The sequence below is a fragment of the Onychostoma macrolepis genome, chromosome 18, assembly GCF_012432095.1.
Source record: "Onychostoma macrolepis isolate SWU-2019 chromosome 18, ASM1243209v1, whole genome shotgun sequence".
In the NCBI taxonomy this organism is placed as follows: Eukaryota; Metazoa; Chordata; class Actinopteri; order Cypriniformes; family Cyprinidae; genus Onychostoma; species Onychostoma macrolepis.
This window is the reverse complement of record NC_081172.1, coordinates 29,991,356-30,008,692: the sequence shown is the minus strand read 5'-3', so window position 1 is coordinate 30,008,692 and position 17,337 is coordinate 29,991,356. Positions and strand designations below refer to the sequence as shown.

Below are 17,337 nucleotides of genomic sequence, written 5' to 3'. Positions count from 1 at the left end.
GTTTCAGGGCACTTTTGGCCTTGTTAATCTATATATAGATAAGATATATCTTAAAACACACTTTCATATTTAATTTTTTTCAGAAACTTATGTTTTGGAAATGTTTAACATTTTTAATTCTATTTTATGATAAGAGTGGAATCATGCCCACGATCCTTAAAACAAACAAACAAAATAAATTACATTTTACATTTATTTAAATGTTTTTTATTTTGTTTTTCATTGTATGGGCTAAACATACATCAATCACAGAAAAGTCTTATTATTTTTTTGTAATTTTTCTGAAATTTGTAAAAAGTCCCACCACATCTACAATTATGTTTTGTAAATCACATTTGGAACATTTTAGTTAAATATTTAGATGAAACTTGCTTGTGGATGGATGGATGGATGGATAGATTCAACTTTAACCTCCACCACATCTTCATGTTTTGGAAATGGTATATTATTATTTTTATTTTTTTTACTCATGGTCTTTAAAATAAAATCAAACAAACATAAATTTACATAAAAATATATATATTTTTTTATTATTATTATTATAAAAATGTATTACAATATTCATTTAATTTTTCTTTTTGTCTAACATTGTCCAACAGTGAAAATGCATGCTTCACACCAAAATCTTAGCATTTCCTTTTTTTTCTGAAACTTGTGAAACTCCCACCACAACTTCAATTATGTATTGAAAATGACATTTTGAACATCTTAGTTCTATTTTTGAAAAGAATGTTCAAGGAAGGTCAGGGAATGACTGGAGAGAAGTCAGTGGAATGTGATCAGGAAAGGACCGTAATCTCAGGTCGCCCAAAGCACTATTCAGAATCAGAATCAGAATGAGCTTTATTGCCAGGTATGTTTACACATACAAGGTGCGACAGAATGACAAGACAAGACATAGGTAATAAAAAGAATAATATACTAATATACAAAATAGACAATGTACAAAATAGCAAAAACACAACGTACAAAATCGACCGTTTTGTATTGCACCGTATGTTGGCATGCTGTTGCTCTGACATTTTGAGCAGTTCTAAAAAAAAATCTGTTGTCCTGCCAAGGCTGATTTCATAGCTGGCATTTAATCCTAAACACACAACGTTGTTGCTATATCATGTATTTAGCACAACTGGAGCTGTTGATCAGTTTGATAATGCATGTGATGGCTGTGGCAGGTCTGTCTGACCTTTGAAATCTGACTTTAAATGTGTGTATTGTGTGCATTTAACATTGATTCCACCTTAATTTCAATTGCACTCTGCAGGTTTGTGAAGTCTGCACAGTTCTGTTGCTCAATCCTGGCTTATCACACTGTGTCATGGAGTGTGAGTGGGTCACACACTGAAGACTGGATCAATAAGCAGGTTTCTGCCGGTCCACCTCTTCCCGCACACCGTCCTTGTTCGACCAGGCGGGGTAATGAGTTACTTATGCCACTCTGCACCTTCAAACCCCCATTAACCAATCCCCCACACCCCTGATCCCCTCCTCCACAGTGACTCACCTTGATCTTCTAGCCTTCACCCGGGTGAACAAACTGTTTAGATCCTCGTTCCCTCTCTTGCTTTCTTGCTCTCTGTTTATTTCACCCACTCAGACTGGCCCACGCTGACGATCCTGCCAACATTCGGTTAGAAAATACAGTCGCAATAAGGCTGTGAGTCAATTCAACTGATTTCAGTTCAAATAATTTGATTCAAATCAAGAGAAACAAAATGGTAATCAGTTATCATAGTTTATTTGAGATTGAACATTTACGTTTACATTTAATCATTTAGCAGATGCTTTTATCCAAAGCGAGTTACAAATGATGAGAGCAATAGAAGTAATCAAAGCAACAAGAGAGCAACAGTATACAAGAGCATGCTTTTTTAATGAATTAGAAAATTTAAAGTTGTACACCAAGTTCAATTCAATTTTTATAGTGCATTGCAAGAAATATAAAGTTGTAAAAGGTTATATGAATCACTTTATAACAAAGGTTTTGTTTGTTAACATTAGTTAACTACATTAGTTAACATGAATTCACAATGAATACTTTTAAGGCATTAATCTTAATATTCATTTCAACATTTACTGATACATTTTTAAAATCAAAAGTTGTATCTGTTAATATTATTGGTAACACTTTACAATAAGGTTCATTAGTTAACTACATTAGTTAACATGAACTAAGAATGAACAATACTTCTACAGCATTTATTAATCTTAGTTAATGTTAATTTCAGCATTTACTAATGCATTATTAAAATCATAAGTTGTGTTTGTTAACATTAGTTAATGCACTGTGAACTAACATGAATAAACAACAAACAACTGTATTTTCATTCACTAACATTAACAAAGATTAATAAATAGTGTAATACATGCATTGTTCATGTTAGTTAATACATTAACTAATGTTAACAAATGACACCTTATTGTAAAGTGTTACCATTATTATTTAATGGACCGGAGTTAACAGAAACTAACAATGAACAGTTGTATTTTTACTAACTAATGTTAACAGAGATCAAAAAATTAATTAATACTAGTTAAAGCACTATCACAGCTGACATTAGGTTTTCAAGTTAAACTTATTCAAGTCATAATAATAATATGGGTTTATCTGCAAATGTATCCGTTGAATTAAGTTTTTAAAGTAAGTTATGAGACTTAACTTTAAATTCATGTCAATACATTCAATAAAAAAATATATAACATTTAAATAAATAAATCATTTTTAAAACTAAAGTCGACAATAATTGTTTATCTGCAAGTCATGTGACCATTAATCAACATCAGAGAACAATGAGCATGTGAATGTGTTGTTCAATTATTATTATATTCAATTATAAAATTGAAATATGAACTTATATATATCTCAGAAAGTTTTAGGTCAAAGGGGTGTGGCTAACAAAACAAGTTTGTGAATCCCTGGCATATCATATCATAGCTGTCTTCAGGTTTTCAATTTGCGAGCTTCATTCAATTCATTTCATTCGTTGCAGTATACTAAGCATTGAGAGAAACCTCAAGGGGTAACAGTTTATAAAAATTATTGAAAGCATCAGAACATTGAGTATCATAAACTATAACTCTGGTTGGAGCGATGCTGATGTTTGCCGTGAGACTGCAGGCCGGGATCAATCTGTATTGGAAAGGGCGAGGTCTGCCAGAGGCGGGTGTGCACAGGTTGTGTCTGGAGCCTTTTTACACGCTATGTGACTTTGACAATGGTCGGCTCCGAGCCTCGGGATTACAAACCGCATCCTGGTCAGAAATGATGCAGGTGGCCAGTACACCAACCTGACGTGCAGGTTATTTCACAGCCACATTGAGAGCGGCGAGAGTATTTCAGAACAAAAACTTTCTCACATGTATCAAAAGATGAGTGAAATATGTGATACGACGCTGACTCAGAAAATGAGCGGTTAAATTATATTACATAAAATGTTTTTAAAATGATACAAAATTAATAATTGTTATATTACGAACTAGTATTATGAGAAAGTTTCTATATAGTGAATCTGAAACAGTATTTAGGTCACATAAAAGCCTTGATTACTATAGTAAACCATGTCAGATGGGGAGCAAACTTTATTACACATATCCCCATCATTCTTTCTTCCACTATTGTGTTTATTACTCCTTCGCTTTGTACTATTGCTCATTTACCAGGAATTGTGCTTCAGGTATTGTTTCTCTATGTGCAATGGTTTGGCTCTTTGCCACAGTTTATGACTCCGGGTGTGTCCTGGTTACTTCCGTGTTTGGGTGGTCATAGGTGTGTAAGTTTCTCTCTTTTCCTTGATCCTGGCAGAAAGAAAAAAAAACGACCAAAGACAAACAGGCAAAGGTGAAGAGTTTCCCGAAGCGCACACATATGACAATACATGCCTCCAATCGCTCTCGGTCAACATTTACACCAGCTCGTGTGTGTGCGTTGCGTGTGCTTTTCACGTTCATTTCACCCAACCACACATATTCCAGTCTCTATTGTGGATGAATGAGAACATACAGGTGACGTTTATCAGAGATACAGCGCCAGAGAGCAAATACTGGCCTGTTTTCGTTCTCTCTCCACACGGGCTGTTTGAAGGAGATTTCCAATGGCAGGGTGGAGGGGGACTTATTTGCCAATAAAGCGTTTTTAAAGTCTCCTTTCATCTGGCAGGAAATTGCATAAGTTTTGTGGGATTATGAGAGGCAGGTTTACAACACAGGTTTCATTTTAGAACAGGTAAAAGCAAATGGGCAGGTGGGAAATGACTAACCTGGGTTTATGATGTGTACAGGTGAGCGAGAGCTGAGAATAAAGGAGAACACAGGCATTGTGACGTATCAAAAGGACAGTGCGTGGGATAAACGGTCATGACATGGTCAAAGGGAATTTAAATATCACAACTGCTCACATTTTCATGTTAATGTTCAGTTTTGTGTTTAAAATGCAGACATGAAAAATAGCTTTTGTGACTATGATCTTAATCTTCAGTTCTTGTAAAGCCACCTCTGTGGAGCTTGCATGCTAATGAAGTAACCTGTTGTAATGTACACACACCATTTGCTCTGAGTAACAACCACAAAGACAACAACCTACATCCCTGTACACCAGAGCCAATATAAGGAGCCTTGACAGCCTTGAAATTAATATAATAATATTTATATATTCATATGTATTACAATATCTAACCATGGCAATGACAAAAAAAAAAAAAAAATGTGTTATTCTCAGTTCCTGGAAAAAAACTGCACAGGAATATATAAACAGTATGACAGCATCCAATTAAAGGAGGATGTGGGGTCATAAAAATGTAGCAACTCTTGTTCTTGTTTTTGGTGATTGGTCATTATTGTGATCCACTGCATGATTCATTTTAATTTTTTTTTTTATAGCAAATAATTTGAGAAAATATTTTAGACAAAATAAAACATTATCAAAAGTTAAACACATATGTTTAATCTCTTTCAGGGAGCTGTAATAAGGGTTGAACGGGCACTAAAATAGAAAAGCAAACACAAAAAGAAAAGGGACATCCCATTTTATTCAAAAACAGCCTATATTTTAAGAACGTTTTACTAATGTTGCCATAAAGTTATGAGGAGATTCATTTCGAATGTTCACAGATTTTTTAAAATGGTTTAAAAACATGTTTTATTGGTTATGTGAACGTTAAGGGAGAACATTAAGGGAACGTTCCGTTTTAACATTTTGCAGACATTTTCTAAACAATAGTAATAAAAATGTTTAAAACATTAGACGTATGTCCAAACGAAAACGTTTCAGAAAAAAATCAAATAAAATAAAAAGTTGCATGAACAATGTAGCACATTTTGTAAAGACCGGACAATTCTGACCGAACGTTCTATTAATGTAACTGGAAGAGAACGTTAGTCACCAACGCGTCCGCCGATATTCTGAGAGCGTTCCCTGTTAGCTGGAGGCCTATGTTAAACTCATCCGTTAATGTCAGTAACGTGAGGGTTTTATTTTTAAGGATAGACACCTGACTGCATCCTGGACAGGCGGAAGGTTCCTGACTCTCCCATAACTGCCGTGCAGCCCGAGGGCAGATATACCGGTCTGCGCGCGCTCCAGAACAGCGTCAGAAGGAAACTTTTCACGTTCGCATGTTTGTTCGTTTTATGAATTATGCTAATTTTGTGCTTCTTATCATGTGACTTCTTCCAAGGATTCAAAATTGGCGATTTAAAATATTGAGGAAAATTAATTTACCAGGCCAGCCTTACAATTAATTCAGTCCTGAGTCGTTCAGTTTGAGCATTAACAAATATAATATTATTTAATTTATTAATGAGGTTTCTTCTGGAGTGCCATTTCATAGCCTACGTGTGGCACCGTGGATAGTTAGTTTTGTCTGCCACCTTTATGATGAAGTATCATTTATTAAAGGAACTGCCTCCAGAGATTAACATGAATAAATCATTATTACTCACCGCATTATTTTGGCATCATAAACTAAATTCAAAGTTACCACCATCACGCCGCGTGTGCAATGTTAGTCTTCAAATGAAATGTAGTCCCATATCGCCCTCTGCTGGAGAAAAACACACTCAACTTATCATAAATAGGCCTTCACCTGTTGATTGTCGTTGTTACTCCACCGCTATGTGCATTCTTTCTTTCTTTCTTTCTTTCTTTTTATGGTCCTGAAGTCAAAAGTGTATCTTTAAACATAAATGAATATGATTAATAATTCTAAATATAATATTGTCTTTTTCATTATTTAACATACTGTGACCCTGGACCACAAAACCAGTCTTAAGTGTCAATTTTTCGAAATTTAGATTTATACATCATCTGAAAGCTGAATAAATAAGCTTTCCATTGATGTATGGTTTGAAAATCTGGAATCTGAGGGTGCAAAAAAATCTAAATATTGAGAAAATCGCCTTTAAAGTTGTCCAAATGAAGTTCTTAGCAATGCATATTATTAATCAAAAATGAAGTTTTGATATATTTACAGTAAAAAATGTACAAAATATCTTCATGGAACATGATCTTTACTTAAAAGAAAAAGAAAAATTTATATTTTTGACCAAAAATGTATTTTTGGCTATTGCTACAAATATACCCCAGCGACTTAAGACTGGTTGTGTGGTCCAAGGTCACTTTGCAGAGCTATATATCTATCATAACATCTATCTATCTATCTATCTATCTATCTATCTATCTATCTATAACAAATATACAAACCAAATACATTCGTGTTTATTGACAAAATGTGTTGGAATTATAATTATAATTAATTAATTATAATTAATTTACAAAAATAGTATATATCGATTTACTAGTCATAATGTGTGTGTATATATATATATATATATATATATATATATATATAAACAGCAAAATGGTGTAGATATAGTCGTTGTTGCTTTTATGTAGGTCTACTTGAAAATAATAGTAAATAAAGTAAATAAATAAATAAAACACAGCAGAACTAATTATGACCGGAGGGCAGTGGAAAAATAATCTGATAATAACTCGTGAAATAACAATTAACCGATGTCCTATTGTTTCCGGTTCCTCTAAGAAAACGGTTTTCTTCAACATAACCTTGATCTGCACTAAAGTGAATTTTTACAGCCTACGTCACTGTCACGGCTTTCACCCATAGGTTACTTAAATGTGATCACGTGACCCTCGCGAGCCCGATACAGTAGGAGCTGAAGAAGGACAACAGCGTACCGCAAACAGAGAACGGTGCTCATTGTTTAACGTTACGCCGATTTCACCTCGTTATTGTTAACAGAGAGCACTTGTTTTCGTCTGTAAATAGAGCTCATTGATAGCTGATTTACCGCCGTGTCTCAGACGGGATGGTTTGCTTTGAGAGCTGTTAGATCACAGGTACGTCCTTCATTTCCTCTAACGTTACCTTTTCTTAACATTTCCTTTAACTTCTCAAACGCTGTGTTTTGACAAAGGTTGTGTTGCGCATTCAGTATGCAGCAACTACAGATGTGTGCTTTACTGTAGGTACACTACACTTGCGGAAGCAAAAATAGACCACGGCTGTGTGTCAAACATTAGTGAAGACGCTATCTCGGTAAACAGCTCACTAGGGTTATATATATATATATATGTATATATATATATGTGTGTGTGTGTGTGTGTGTGTGTCAGTACATGGCATTCACAAATCTTAGTTAAAAGACTATTTCACCGATACATGTTTTGTCATCAGTTACTCACCCTCCTGTCGTTCAAAACCTGTTTGACTTACTTTCTTTGTAGGGCAAATGATCCTTTTAAGGTTGCACAGATACTATGGATATTTTATATATGATAAAAGTATCTTCAAGACTTCTTAATGTACATGATTAGACTCATGTGAGGAGGACTCATTTTGCACAAGAGACCATGTTCTCATTTACACACAGTTATGTCATGGGATACATTAGAAGAGTCTCTGAAAGAGTCAAAAAATAAGGCCATTTTTTTTTTTTTTTTGTTAACAATTCAAAGTAAACAATAATAATGTAAACAGCTCATTTTACTATTAGCCAAAATATAAAAGAAAATCTTATTTGATACATTATGATTTTATGTCTCATATAATGTGATATTGTGAGAATATGGAGCTCGGTTTGGCGTAGTTGGTATTTATATGGCCAAAAAGTAAGATGAAATTCTGATAGCATTTAATGGAAATCATTAAGATTTTTAAACAGTATATCAGACTCCTTACATAAAATGGATATACATATACATATCTGATTTTAAATGCTTAGTTTAAAATCTTTCCTGTAGCTCAAATAGTAGAGCATGGCGCTAGCAACGCCAAGATCATGGGTTCGATTCCCAGGGAAAGCAAGAGCTGATAAAATGTAAAAACTGTAACTTGAATGCAATGTAAGTCGCTTTGGATAAAAGCGTCTGCTAAATGCATAAATGTAAATGTAAATGTAAATGTAGTTTTATGATCAAATATCTGTAGTTTTAATTGTGGAGGTCAAATATAATGCAGTGATGATTGAGAGATGGACAAATAAACATTCCTCAAAAGCTCATAGATCATATTTGATATATTTAAACATGATTTAAAAAAAAAAAAAAAAAAAGTTACTTCAGTCCAATAATTGTTCATCTTGAAATATTACTAGCATGTGAAAAATCTCGTGAACCAAGAGCTGAAGGTGGATGTTTTTAGAATTATGCTAAACAGATTTTTCAGCGAAGTTTTGATCATGCTAGTAACTTAAGGGCATTTGAAATTCTTAGGTAATTGATTAGTTATAATTAAGCAATTCACACATTGATTTGTACACTGAGTGTGTTAAATGAAAGTGTGTTTTTTTTCTGCTTTTCCTCCTCCTGTCAACAAGATTGCGCAAACCGTTACAGAAAACGCATAACTAGATCATGTTACTATCAGGAAGCTCAGTCACGTGACCCCGTGCTCATGACTCTGCACAGCATCAACATTTCTTCATTTTCCTCGCGTCTTCAAAAACACTTCCACTTTTGAAATCCACTTTGAAAGATTTGCCAAGCTCATCGAGACTCGTGTGTCAGTCACCTGGCTGTTCAGTCTGAATGCTGACGTCTGGCTCTTTCACTATAATGAGCTGGCAAAAAGCCTGTTTGTATAGAAGTGCTGGACACAGGAGACAGAACAATGAATGGCACAAACACGCACACAAATGTTCACCATCCAGCTTACGTGAACACAGATTCCCCAGAGCAAGACTGACTCATCTTTCATTTTTTTTTAGGATTTGTATTTCCTCCTGATGTGCTGGTGAACCTCGACACAATGACGTCAGATATACCATACGAAAAGGTGTGTTACACATGATTACTGATTTCTACGCTCTTTAAATGCACTTATTGTTATCTAGTGGTTTTAACTTATAAACGAATGTGCAAACTTCAGACACTGTGTTTAAATAACCACAATTCTTTTTATTTTCGTGTCTTGATCAAGATGGTTGATGTGGAGCTAAGCAGAGGAGAAACGCATCTTGGCTCACAAAAGGTATTAAATCAATGTATCCTGATCCTGTATTAAATGCTACAAGTCAGTTTAGGCCTCGTGACATTGTAATGAACAGTGTGGAAAAATAGCTAAAGATCATTACTTTGAGGTATTGCTGTTATTACATTATTGGCGTTTTTAAAGATCAACTTTAGATGACAGCAAATGTAATCTACATGTCAAAATAAGAAATAAGCATGCGTAATAATCTTTTCAGCCATTTTTGACCAATTTCTTTATTTTCTCTTGAAGTCAAATGTCACATGTACAGTTTAAACAACAAATTAAGCTTAATTGGATGAGTCTAAGTGGTTATAAAAAAAAGTCACACATTGGCTGTTCGTGGTCAAAATCTATCAAATATTTTTTCTCATATATCTTGAATAAAATGTGTGTATCAGCCACAATGTTGAACAAACACAGAAATGAAAAGGTGAGACTGTAAAACATTCAGAGTGAAAGATTCACACACTCTTACACAGACTTCAAAAATATATATATATCAAACTTTGACATATAATAGTTGGATATTGTCTAAACATACAAATGTATATTTTCAAAGCTTAAAATCTAGAATTCTTGCATTGACCTGATATGAAGTCAGGTTATTTTGATTTTTCTTCACCAGATAGCCAGCAAACAAATCCATGATACATTCTCATATTTTCTTTGTTTTAACTTGTATAAATTATAGAAATGGAAATAAATTTACAGATTTTTATAAGATTTGCTTATAAAAATGATGGTGAAATAGATCAATTTACACACACAAAAATCTAAATGACCTAAACATAAACATAATTTTATTGTTAGTACTATAGGGAAATTAGTTTCATATGATTTCATTAAAAAAGTAACAGAAATTAACAGCCAATGTGTGACTCATTTTTTATTTTTTTTAAAATCTTAGGACACTTAAATATCCATTATGAGCTGATGTATGTCCAGTGTTGTTAATGATAAATCAAAAAGAAATCTCTAATATCAACCAGTAACAGATTTGGTACCATTATATTTTGTATAAGTACTTTTAATTACACGTTGCGTCATTTTTCTTCTGATTAGATGAAAATAATTTCAGTTCAAATCATTTTACATGTCCAGTTATTTTTATAAGTATCTGTGTAATGAGCTGGATAATGGTCATCATATGAATGATGACTGTCATAATGACCAGTAACTGTAGGGATTTTGAACATGTCCATCTCTGTGTTTAGTATTACAGGTGTCTGATCATCCTCACCAGTTTAATCACAGTATTGTTGATACTCCTGTCACTACAAACCCTGCTTGTTCCCATAACAACATCCTCCTCCTCCTCCTCAAAATCATCTGGACAGCAGGAGCACCTTCTAATCAGAGAAACCTGTACTGATCCCTGCAGGTAGACGCCCACCTAGGGAACTTTATTTGGGGCACTTATGATTCTGTCACACATCTCTTTGTTTTTTGAGTGTTTTAGTGGTCTGCTGGTAAATGAGGTTAACCATAGCACACCGTTTCACATCTGCACTTTCAATGAAGTCTGCATTCATGGATTTGTTGCCTACAATAGTTTATATGCGTGTCATTTACAGGATTGTTTTAGTGGAGAGTATTCCTGAGGGGCTGGTGTTTAACTCCTCAACCACTCATCAGTCCATATATGAAGCCTGGCTCAACCTTATATCTGGTGCTCAATCCAGTCTGGACATCGCCTCCTTCTACTGGACTCTTACCAATGACGACACACACACACACGAAGCCACAGCTAATCAGGTTTGGATGTGACGTGTACTGACTTCTCACTGAATAATAGGCTGTGTTAGCGACGTCTCACCCAAGTGAGCTGTTCATTCTAGGGTGAGCAGATTCTGCAGGAACTAGGGCAGCTCTCGGGGAAAGTCTCTGTCCGAATTGCAGTCGATAAACCATCAGATAAAAAACCCATGGATGACATTAAGTTCCTGACTGGTTCTGGTTAGTCAGCTTGACAACTTAAAAATAACAAAGTATATAAGCACAGGCATAAACATATATTAAATAAAGCCTTACTTTCTGCAGGAGCTGATGTGCGGATGGTGAATATGCGAGAGCTGACGTCAGGTGTGCTGCATACTAAATTCTGGATTGTAGATAAGAAGCACATTTACATAGGAAGCGCCAATATGGACTGGAGGTCACTAACACAGGTCAGTCTTTTTTTTCTTTTAAGGATTATGTCCTATAACCTTTAAAATGTTTGCTTCCTCACCAACTCATACATCTCTTATACAGTAGAAATAAGTTTGACTACCATTCAAAAGTGTATGTTTTTTAAAGAAATTACTGATTTTTGATTGATTTAAGGCATCCTTGCTGAATAAAAACTTTAAAAATATTTATAATGTAACAAAAAAACTTCTATTTCAAATAAAAGCTGTTTTTTTTTTTTTTATTCATCAAAAATCCTGTAAAAACAAAATGTATCACAAATAAGAAATGTTTATTGAGCAGCAAATCAGCACATTAGAATGATTTCTGAAGGATCATGTGATACTGAAGACCGGAGTAAAGTGAAAATAACGTAACATGTGGCCAAGTATGGTAACCCATACTCAGAATTTGTTGTCTGCATTTAATGATGAATGCATCACATGAATAAATTACATTTTAAAATATATTCAAACATAAAACAGTTATTTAAAATTGTAATAATATTTCACAATTTACTGTTTTTACTGTATTTTTTTTTTTAATCAAATGCAGCTTTGGTGAAAGAAAAAAAAAACATTACAAATCTTATTGACCCCTAACCTTTGAATGATAATGAATATAAACATTTTAATACAGGAGAAGAGATGTGCTAATACTTTCCTAAGTATTAACCACCTAGAATCCACCCAGAAATAGCACCAATACTCTATATATTTCTCATCTCCTTGGGATCTCAGCAGTATTGTGTATGTTTTATATGTCTGATGTGTTGATTTATGCTCAGGTGAAGGAGTTGGGTGCGGTTGTGTATGACTGCAGCTGTCTTGCTAAGGATCTCGGGAAGATCTTCGAGGCTTATTGGTACTTGAATCAGACCGAGACCGTTCCTGCACACTGGCCCCAAAAATACTCCACTCTGTACAATAAGGACACACCCATGCAGCTGTCACTCAATGGGACCGATGCCAGCGCCTATCTATCAGTAAGAGAGATCCTGCAAACACTGAATAAACTGAGCTCAATCATGAAAAGGAGTAAAGCAAAGACAAAACTAATGCACTGATTGTAACTGTGTTTCTGTCAATGCTATTGGAATTTTTGTGGCTTTTGTTGTTCCTTATTCTGGTGATGTTTACTGAGCTGTTTGCAGTTTTGTTTGGCATTATTGAGGAAGTCTTCCTCTCTCTCACAGAGCTCTCCTCCTTCACTGTGTGCCGAGGGCCGGACTCCAGACCTGCAGTCTATCCTCAGTGTGATTGCTGATGCCCAGCAGTTCGTCTACATCGCTGTGATGAACTATCTCCCTACTATGGAGTACTCCAGCCACAAAAGGTCTGTGGTGTATTCCCTGCCTCCTCCTTCATGCATTCATAACCAACCAGCCTAAAGCCTTCATTATGAAATCTGCTTATCATAGGCTTTTTGAACCAGTAAGCATATTATGAGGAAGCTCAAAAGTTCCTCCCCAGTCCCAAAAAAGAAATTATTAGCATACACAGCAAGTGTTTTTAGTGTCACTGATGCACTATTATAGTTAATATTGTTATTAACAGTGTATTTTTAGTTTAGTTCTAGTTTAGTCATTTTGGGGGGTTTGTCTTTTTTTTAGTTTCTTTTTAATATAATAAAGTTTAAATTTTTTATTTTAGTACTTCAACTTAAGTTATCGGTTACACTTTATTTTAAGGTGTCCCTATTACAGTGTAATTATACGCTTAAATACTGAGTAATATTAATTAACAACATGTATTTACTATAGGTTTAGGTTTGCTTTAGGGTTATTGCATGATATTATCCATAATTTTGTGCTAATACTATAGTAATTACACGTAACCTGTAACAAGGACACCTTAAAATAAAGTGTTACCAAGTTATTTTTAGGTTGTTATTTTTTGTACTTTATTTTAGTACTGCCATTTAAACTAAAAGAAAATTATAACTTTCGCTTTGCCAACTAGCTGAAATAATTTTATTTCAGTTAATGTTTATTTCAAGTGATTTAAAAAAACAAAAAAAACAATTTATGGTTTAATTTAGCTGTAGTTAATGAAAATAACCCTGCTGCTGCAACAAGTTTCTTTTAGTATTTGGGCCCTCCCAGTCCAAGTGAAGCAATAAAGGACCAAATAGATCACTTAGAAGTTCACAGGAGCAGAATGGTCTCAGTCTACATGGAGCTGTCTGATCACTGCACATTTTGAACCTTTAAAGTTTAACCCTTGCTCTCCCTGATTCCCCGCAGGTACTGGGCGGATATCGATACCCAGCTGCGGCGCGTGGCTTATGAGCGTAAAGTTCACGTGCGTCTGCTGATCAGTTGTTGGGACAATACCAACCCCATCATGTTCCCTTTCCTCCACTCGCTAGCTTCCTTACAGAACAAGAGCAAGCTGGACATTCAAGTGGTGAGTGCCCTCAGAGGTGCGCTTTAAGTATTCGACAGGTTGTGTGATATATTACCTCGGAGGCCATGATACGGTTGCCTTGCATTTATGCACATTGCATACAGTCTCATTGAGGTTTGGGGTTGATTTAAGATTTTTCAAATGTTACCACCAAGTCTGCATTTATTTGATGAAAAATACAGTACAATTGTAAAATATTATTAGATTGTTTTCAAGATTTTTGATGAATAGAAAGCATTTATTTGAACTAGAAATCATTGTCTTAACTTTCACTTTCGGATCAGTTTAAAATGTCCTTGCTAAATAAAAAACGCTTAATATGTCTGCAATAAATGAATACAAACCATTTTTCCTTTCACAGAGGATTTTTACTGTGCCTGCCAACCCTCAACAGAAACGAATTCCCTATGCCAGAGTCAACCATAACAAGTACATGGTCACAGATAAAGTTGCTTATATAGGTACGGCACATTACTTTTCGTTTTTCCATTCTGTTCTTCTTATTGCATTTCTAAAACATCTAAACCAATTTATCTTCTGAAGACCTGAATGATCAGAAACGATTATCCTGTTGCTATACTTACTGCCTTTGTACTTTCCAGGCACGTCTAATTGGTCAGGTGACTACTTTGTGAACACAGCTGGGTCTGCATTAGTGGTGAACCAGACTTCGGCTCAGTCCACAACCCCTACAGTCCAGGAGCAGCTGCAGGCAGTGTTTGAGAGAGACTGGGACTCTCCGTACAGCACTGACATCAACCACAGAACCAACCGCAAAGACATGTGCTAGGCCAGGCTTTGTGCCTGTGCTGTGGCCTTCACGCTGCAGGGGGCGCAGGAGAGAGCAAAACACTGTTAAATGGCATTTGCTGGGGGATGGTTTTCAGGGCGTATATAGTATAAGGTTCTGGGTTCTGGGTTCAAAAATACCAGCTTCCCTGAGCATCTTACCATGAGCTACTTTTGCACTTAATAATAATGATGCCACTCTCACCTCTGACCAGTTGCATATATTTTGCACAAAATGTCTTTTAAATGACAATGCAATGCAATACCTCTTAACAGAAACACTTTCCTGTTGATTATTTCTAATGTGGTTTTTCAGGAAAAATCGTATTTTCATTGATTCAGTGTGTTGTTCATATATAGCTGCTTTCTCTTTCTAAAGTGATTTCAAATGCTGCATTTAAAAATAATCTCAACAGTATTCATGTTTTTAAAAATCAGATCTGACTCCTCAAAGAAGCAGGGTTTAATCGGCAGTCTATCGTCATGAACGTCTCTGAAGGCATTTGTTGTCGTGTCACCAGCAGCTCTTGACCGTTTTAATTCACACACCACACGCGAGTTTGTACTTCAAGACTTGCGAGGTGAGAAATTGAGAAGTATGTGGGCTTTTATTGTCTATTAATCTGGAAGTGAAAATGTCTTGGCGTTCATGTAAAAGAGTCATTGCTACACATGTTCATCTTTATAAAGAGGAACAGTGAGCAAGTAATGAGGGATGTGTGAGTCAGTTTTAAACTTTTAAAACATTTTTATTTTTGAACATAAACCTTTTCAAGGGAGTTTCTTTTCAAATTAAGTTCATTTTACATCTCTTTTTTGGGGGGGGAGCTGTGTTTCATGAAAGTGTAAACTGTTACAAATAAAGAAACACTTGGTCCAATGCAACTTTTTTTTCCTAGTCATTTCTAAGTCATTTTACGTTGTTCAAATGGCTGTTGACTAGTATTGCAGCACTCTTGTCGTAGCATAGAAAATAATTCTGGATTCTCCTGGACTTCCATCAAACAATGCATTTATAAAGGCACGGGTTATTTCAGATGGTTTAGGAGGGACAACATGTTTAACACATGCCATGAAAACAAATCAAATCAGAAGTACACACCCTTTCGCCACACTCACTTTTTTTAATTACTTTTCATACGCTTGATAAGATATTATCCCAGTTGCAATGTAACATGTTCATTCTTCTGATTGTTTGATTCTTTCATATCACATAAATTTACATTTAGTCATTTAGCAGACGCTTTTATCCAAAGCGACTTACAAATGAGGACAATGGAAGCAATCACAATCAATAAAAGAGCAATAATAAGCAAGTACTATAACAAGTCTCAGTTAGCCTAACACTTTTTTTTTTTTGTTAATCATATAATAGATAAAAAGAAAACAGAAAGTTAGTGTTAGAGGTCTTTTTATAGAAAACAAATAGAGTGCAAGTCTTAAAGGTTCATGTTTTTTAAAATAAAAAAAAGAAAATAAATAGATTAAATAGAATTAGAATAGAGAGTGCTAGAGTTAGAGGGTCAAATAAAGATGGAAGAGATGCGTTTTTAGCCGTTTCTTGAAGATAGCTAAGGACTCAGATGCTCGGATTGTGAAAAATAAAAATAAAAAATGTGGTTTATTATTTATGTTAGCAATCTGAATTTTTAATCTCACCTGCGTCACCATCCTCCACCTTAAATTCTTAAATTAAATTCTGTTTCACCATCTCTTTAAATGCTCGTTTTGTACAACAACGTAGGCACTATTCATTTGTCTACAAACTCAGTTTCAAGCGTTTAATTATTTGATCTATTTTTTCCTGTAGCTCAAATAGTAGAGCATGGCGCTAGCAACGCCAAGATCATGGGTTCGAGTCCCAGGAAAGCAAGAGCTGATCAAATGTAAAAACTGTAACTTAAATGCAATGTAAGTCGCTTTGGATAAAAGCGTCTGCTAAATGCATAAATGTAAATGTAAATGTAACCTTGGCTTTATTCCCATAAATGGGCATCTCTCATGGACCATGTTCTCAGCGTTATTTTTTATCGCCCGTATTAACAGGCCACGCCTCCTTGTGTACGATTGGCTAATATAAGTTATGTGTAGTCTGTGATTGGACAGTTAAGAAGTCGTTCATAGAGCTTTACCAATCAAAGCAAACCGTGATGAATCGAAGGCGGGATTTGTCGGAACACTCCTGGAAAATAATGGGATTGTCTGTGGAGGAGGAGCGCAGCAGAGAGCTGAAGATGGCGGTGAGTGTTCGCTCGATACACAATAAGACATCATTTATAAATATATACGCGTTTTTTTTATTCCTGCATTGGGTATGAACGACTCCAATGTCATTCATAATTGACTATCATATCTCCAGCCTGCTCGATTGGGCGGAGAAACTGAAAAGTTGAGATTTTACTGAAGAAATACAGTCAAAGATAATGGAAAATAATGTACATTACGTTACACAATGGGTCAGACATCTGTATGATTTGAGTGTT

The 17,337-nt window shown here is 35.1% G+C and overlaps 1 protein-coding gene across 2 annotated transcripts; it reads left to right on the top strand.

The window, feature by feature from the left end:
* The first annotated feature begins 821 nt into the window (after positions 1–821).
* pld3 (phospholipase D family, member 3) lies at positions 822–14,980 on the top strand. Of its 2 annotated transcripts, XM_058752047.1 has the most exons (13): positions 822–853; positions 1,265–1,416; positions 9,223–9,290; positions 9,435–9,485; positions 10,703–10,869; positions 11,063–11,243; positions 11,327–11,444; positions 11,529–11,656; positions 12,445–12,642; positions 12,853–12,992; positions 13,903–14,065; positions 14,427–14,526; positions 14,668–14,980. In XM_058752047.1, exons 1-13 carry the CDS (start codon positions 837–839, stop codon positions 14,853–14,855), a joined length of 1,671 nt encoding a protein of 556 aa, XP_058608030.1. In that variant the 5' UTR covers positions 822–836; the 3' UTR covers positions 14,856–14,980. The 2 variants fall into 2 exon arrangements, with proteins under 2 accessions (XP_058608030.1, XP_058608031.1); XM_058752048.1 differs by lacking the exons at positions 822–853; positions 1,265–1,416 and adding an exon at positions 7,137–7,354.
* The last annotated feature ends 2,357 nt before the right edge of the window (positions 14,981–17,337 follow it).

What these genes read in the sequence shown, in the direction of transcription:
- pld3 (XM_058752047.1), top strand. An exon ending in ACCTGTACTGATCCCTGCAG is followed by an intron (nt 10,870 to 11,062) that starts GTAGACGCCCAC and finishes TGTCATTTACAG; the next exon opens with GATTGTTTTAGTGGAGAGTA. An exon ending in ACGAAGCCACAGCTAATCAG is followed by an intron (nt 11,244 to 11,326) that starts GTTTGGATGTGA and finishes TGTTCATTCTAG; the next exon opens with GGTGAGCAGATTCTGCAGGA.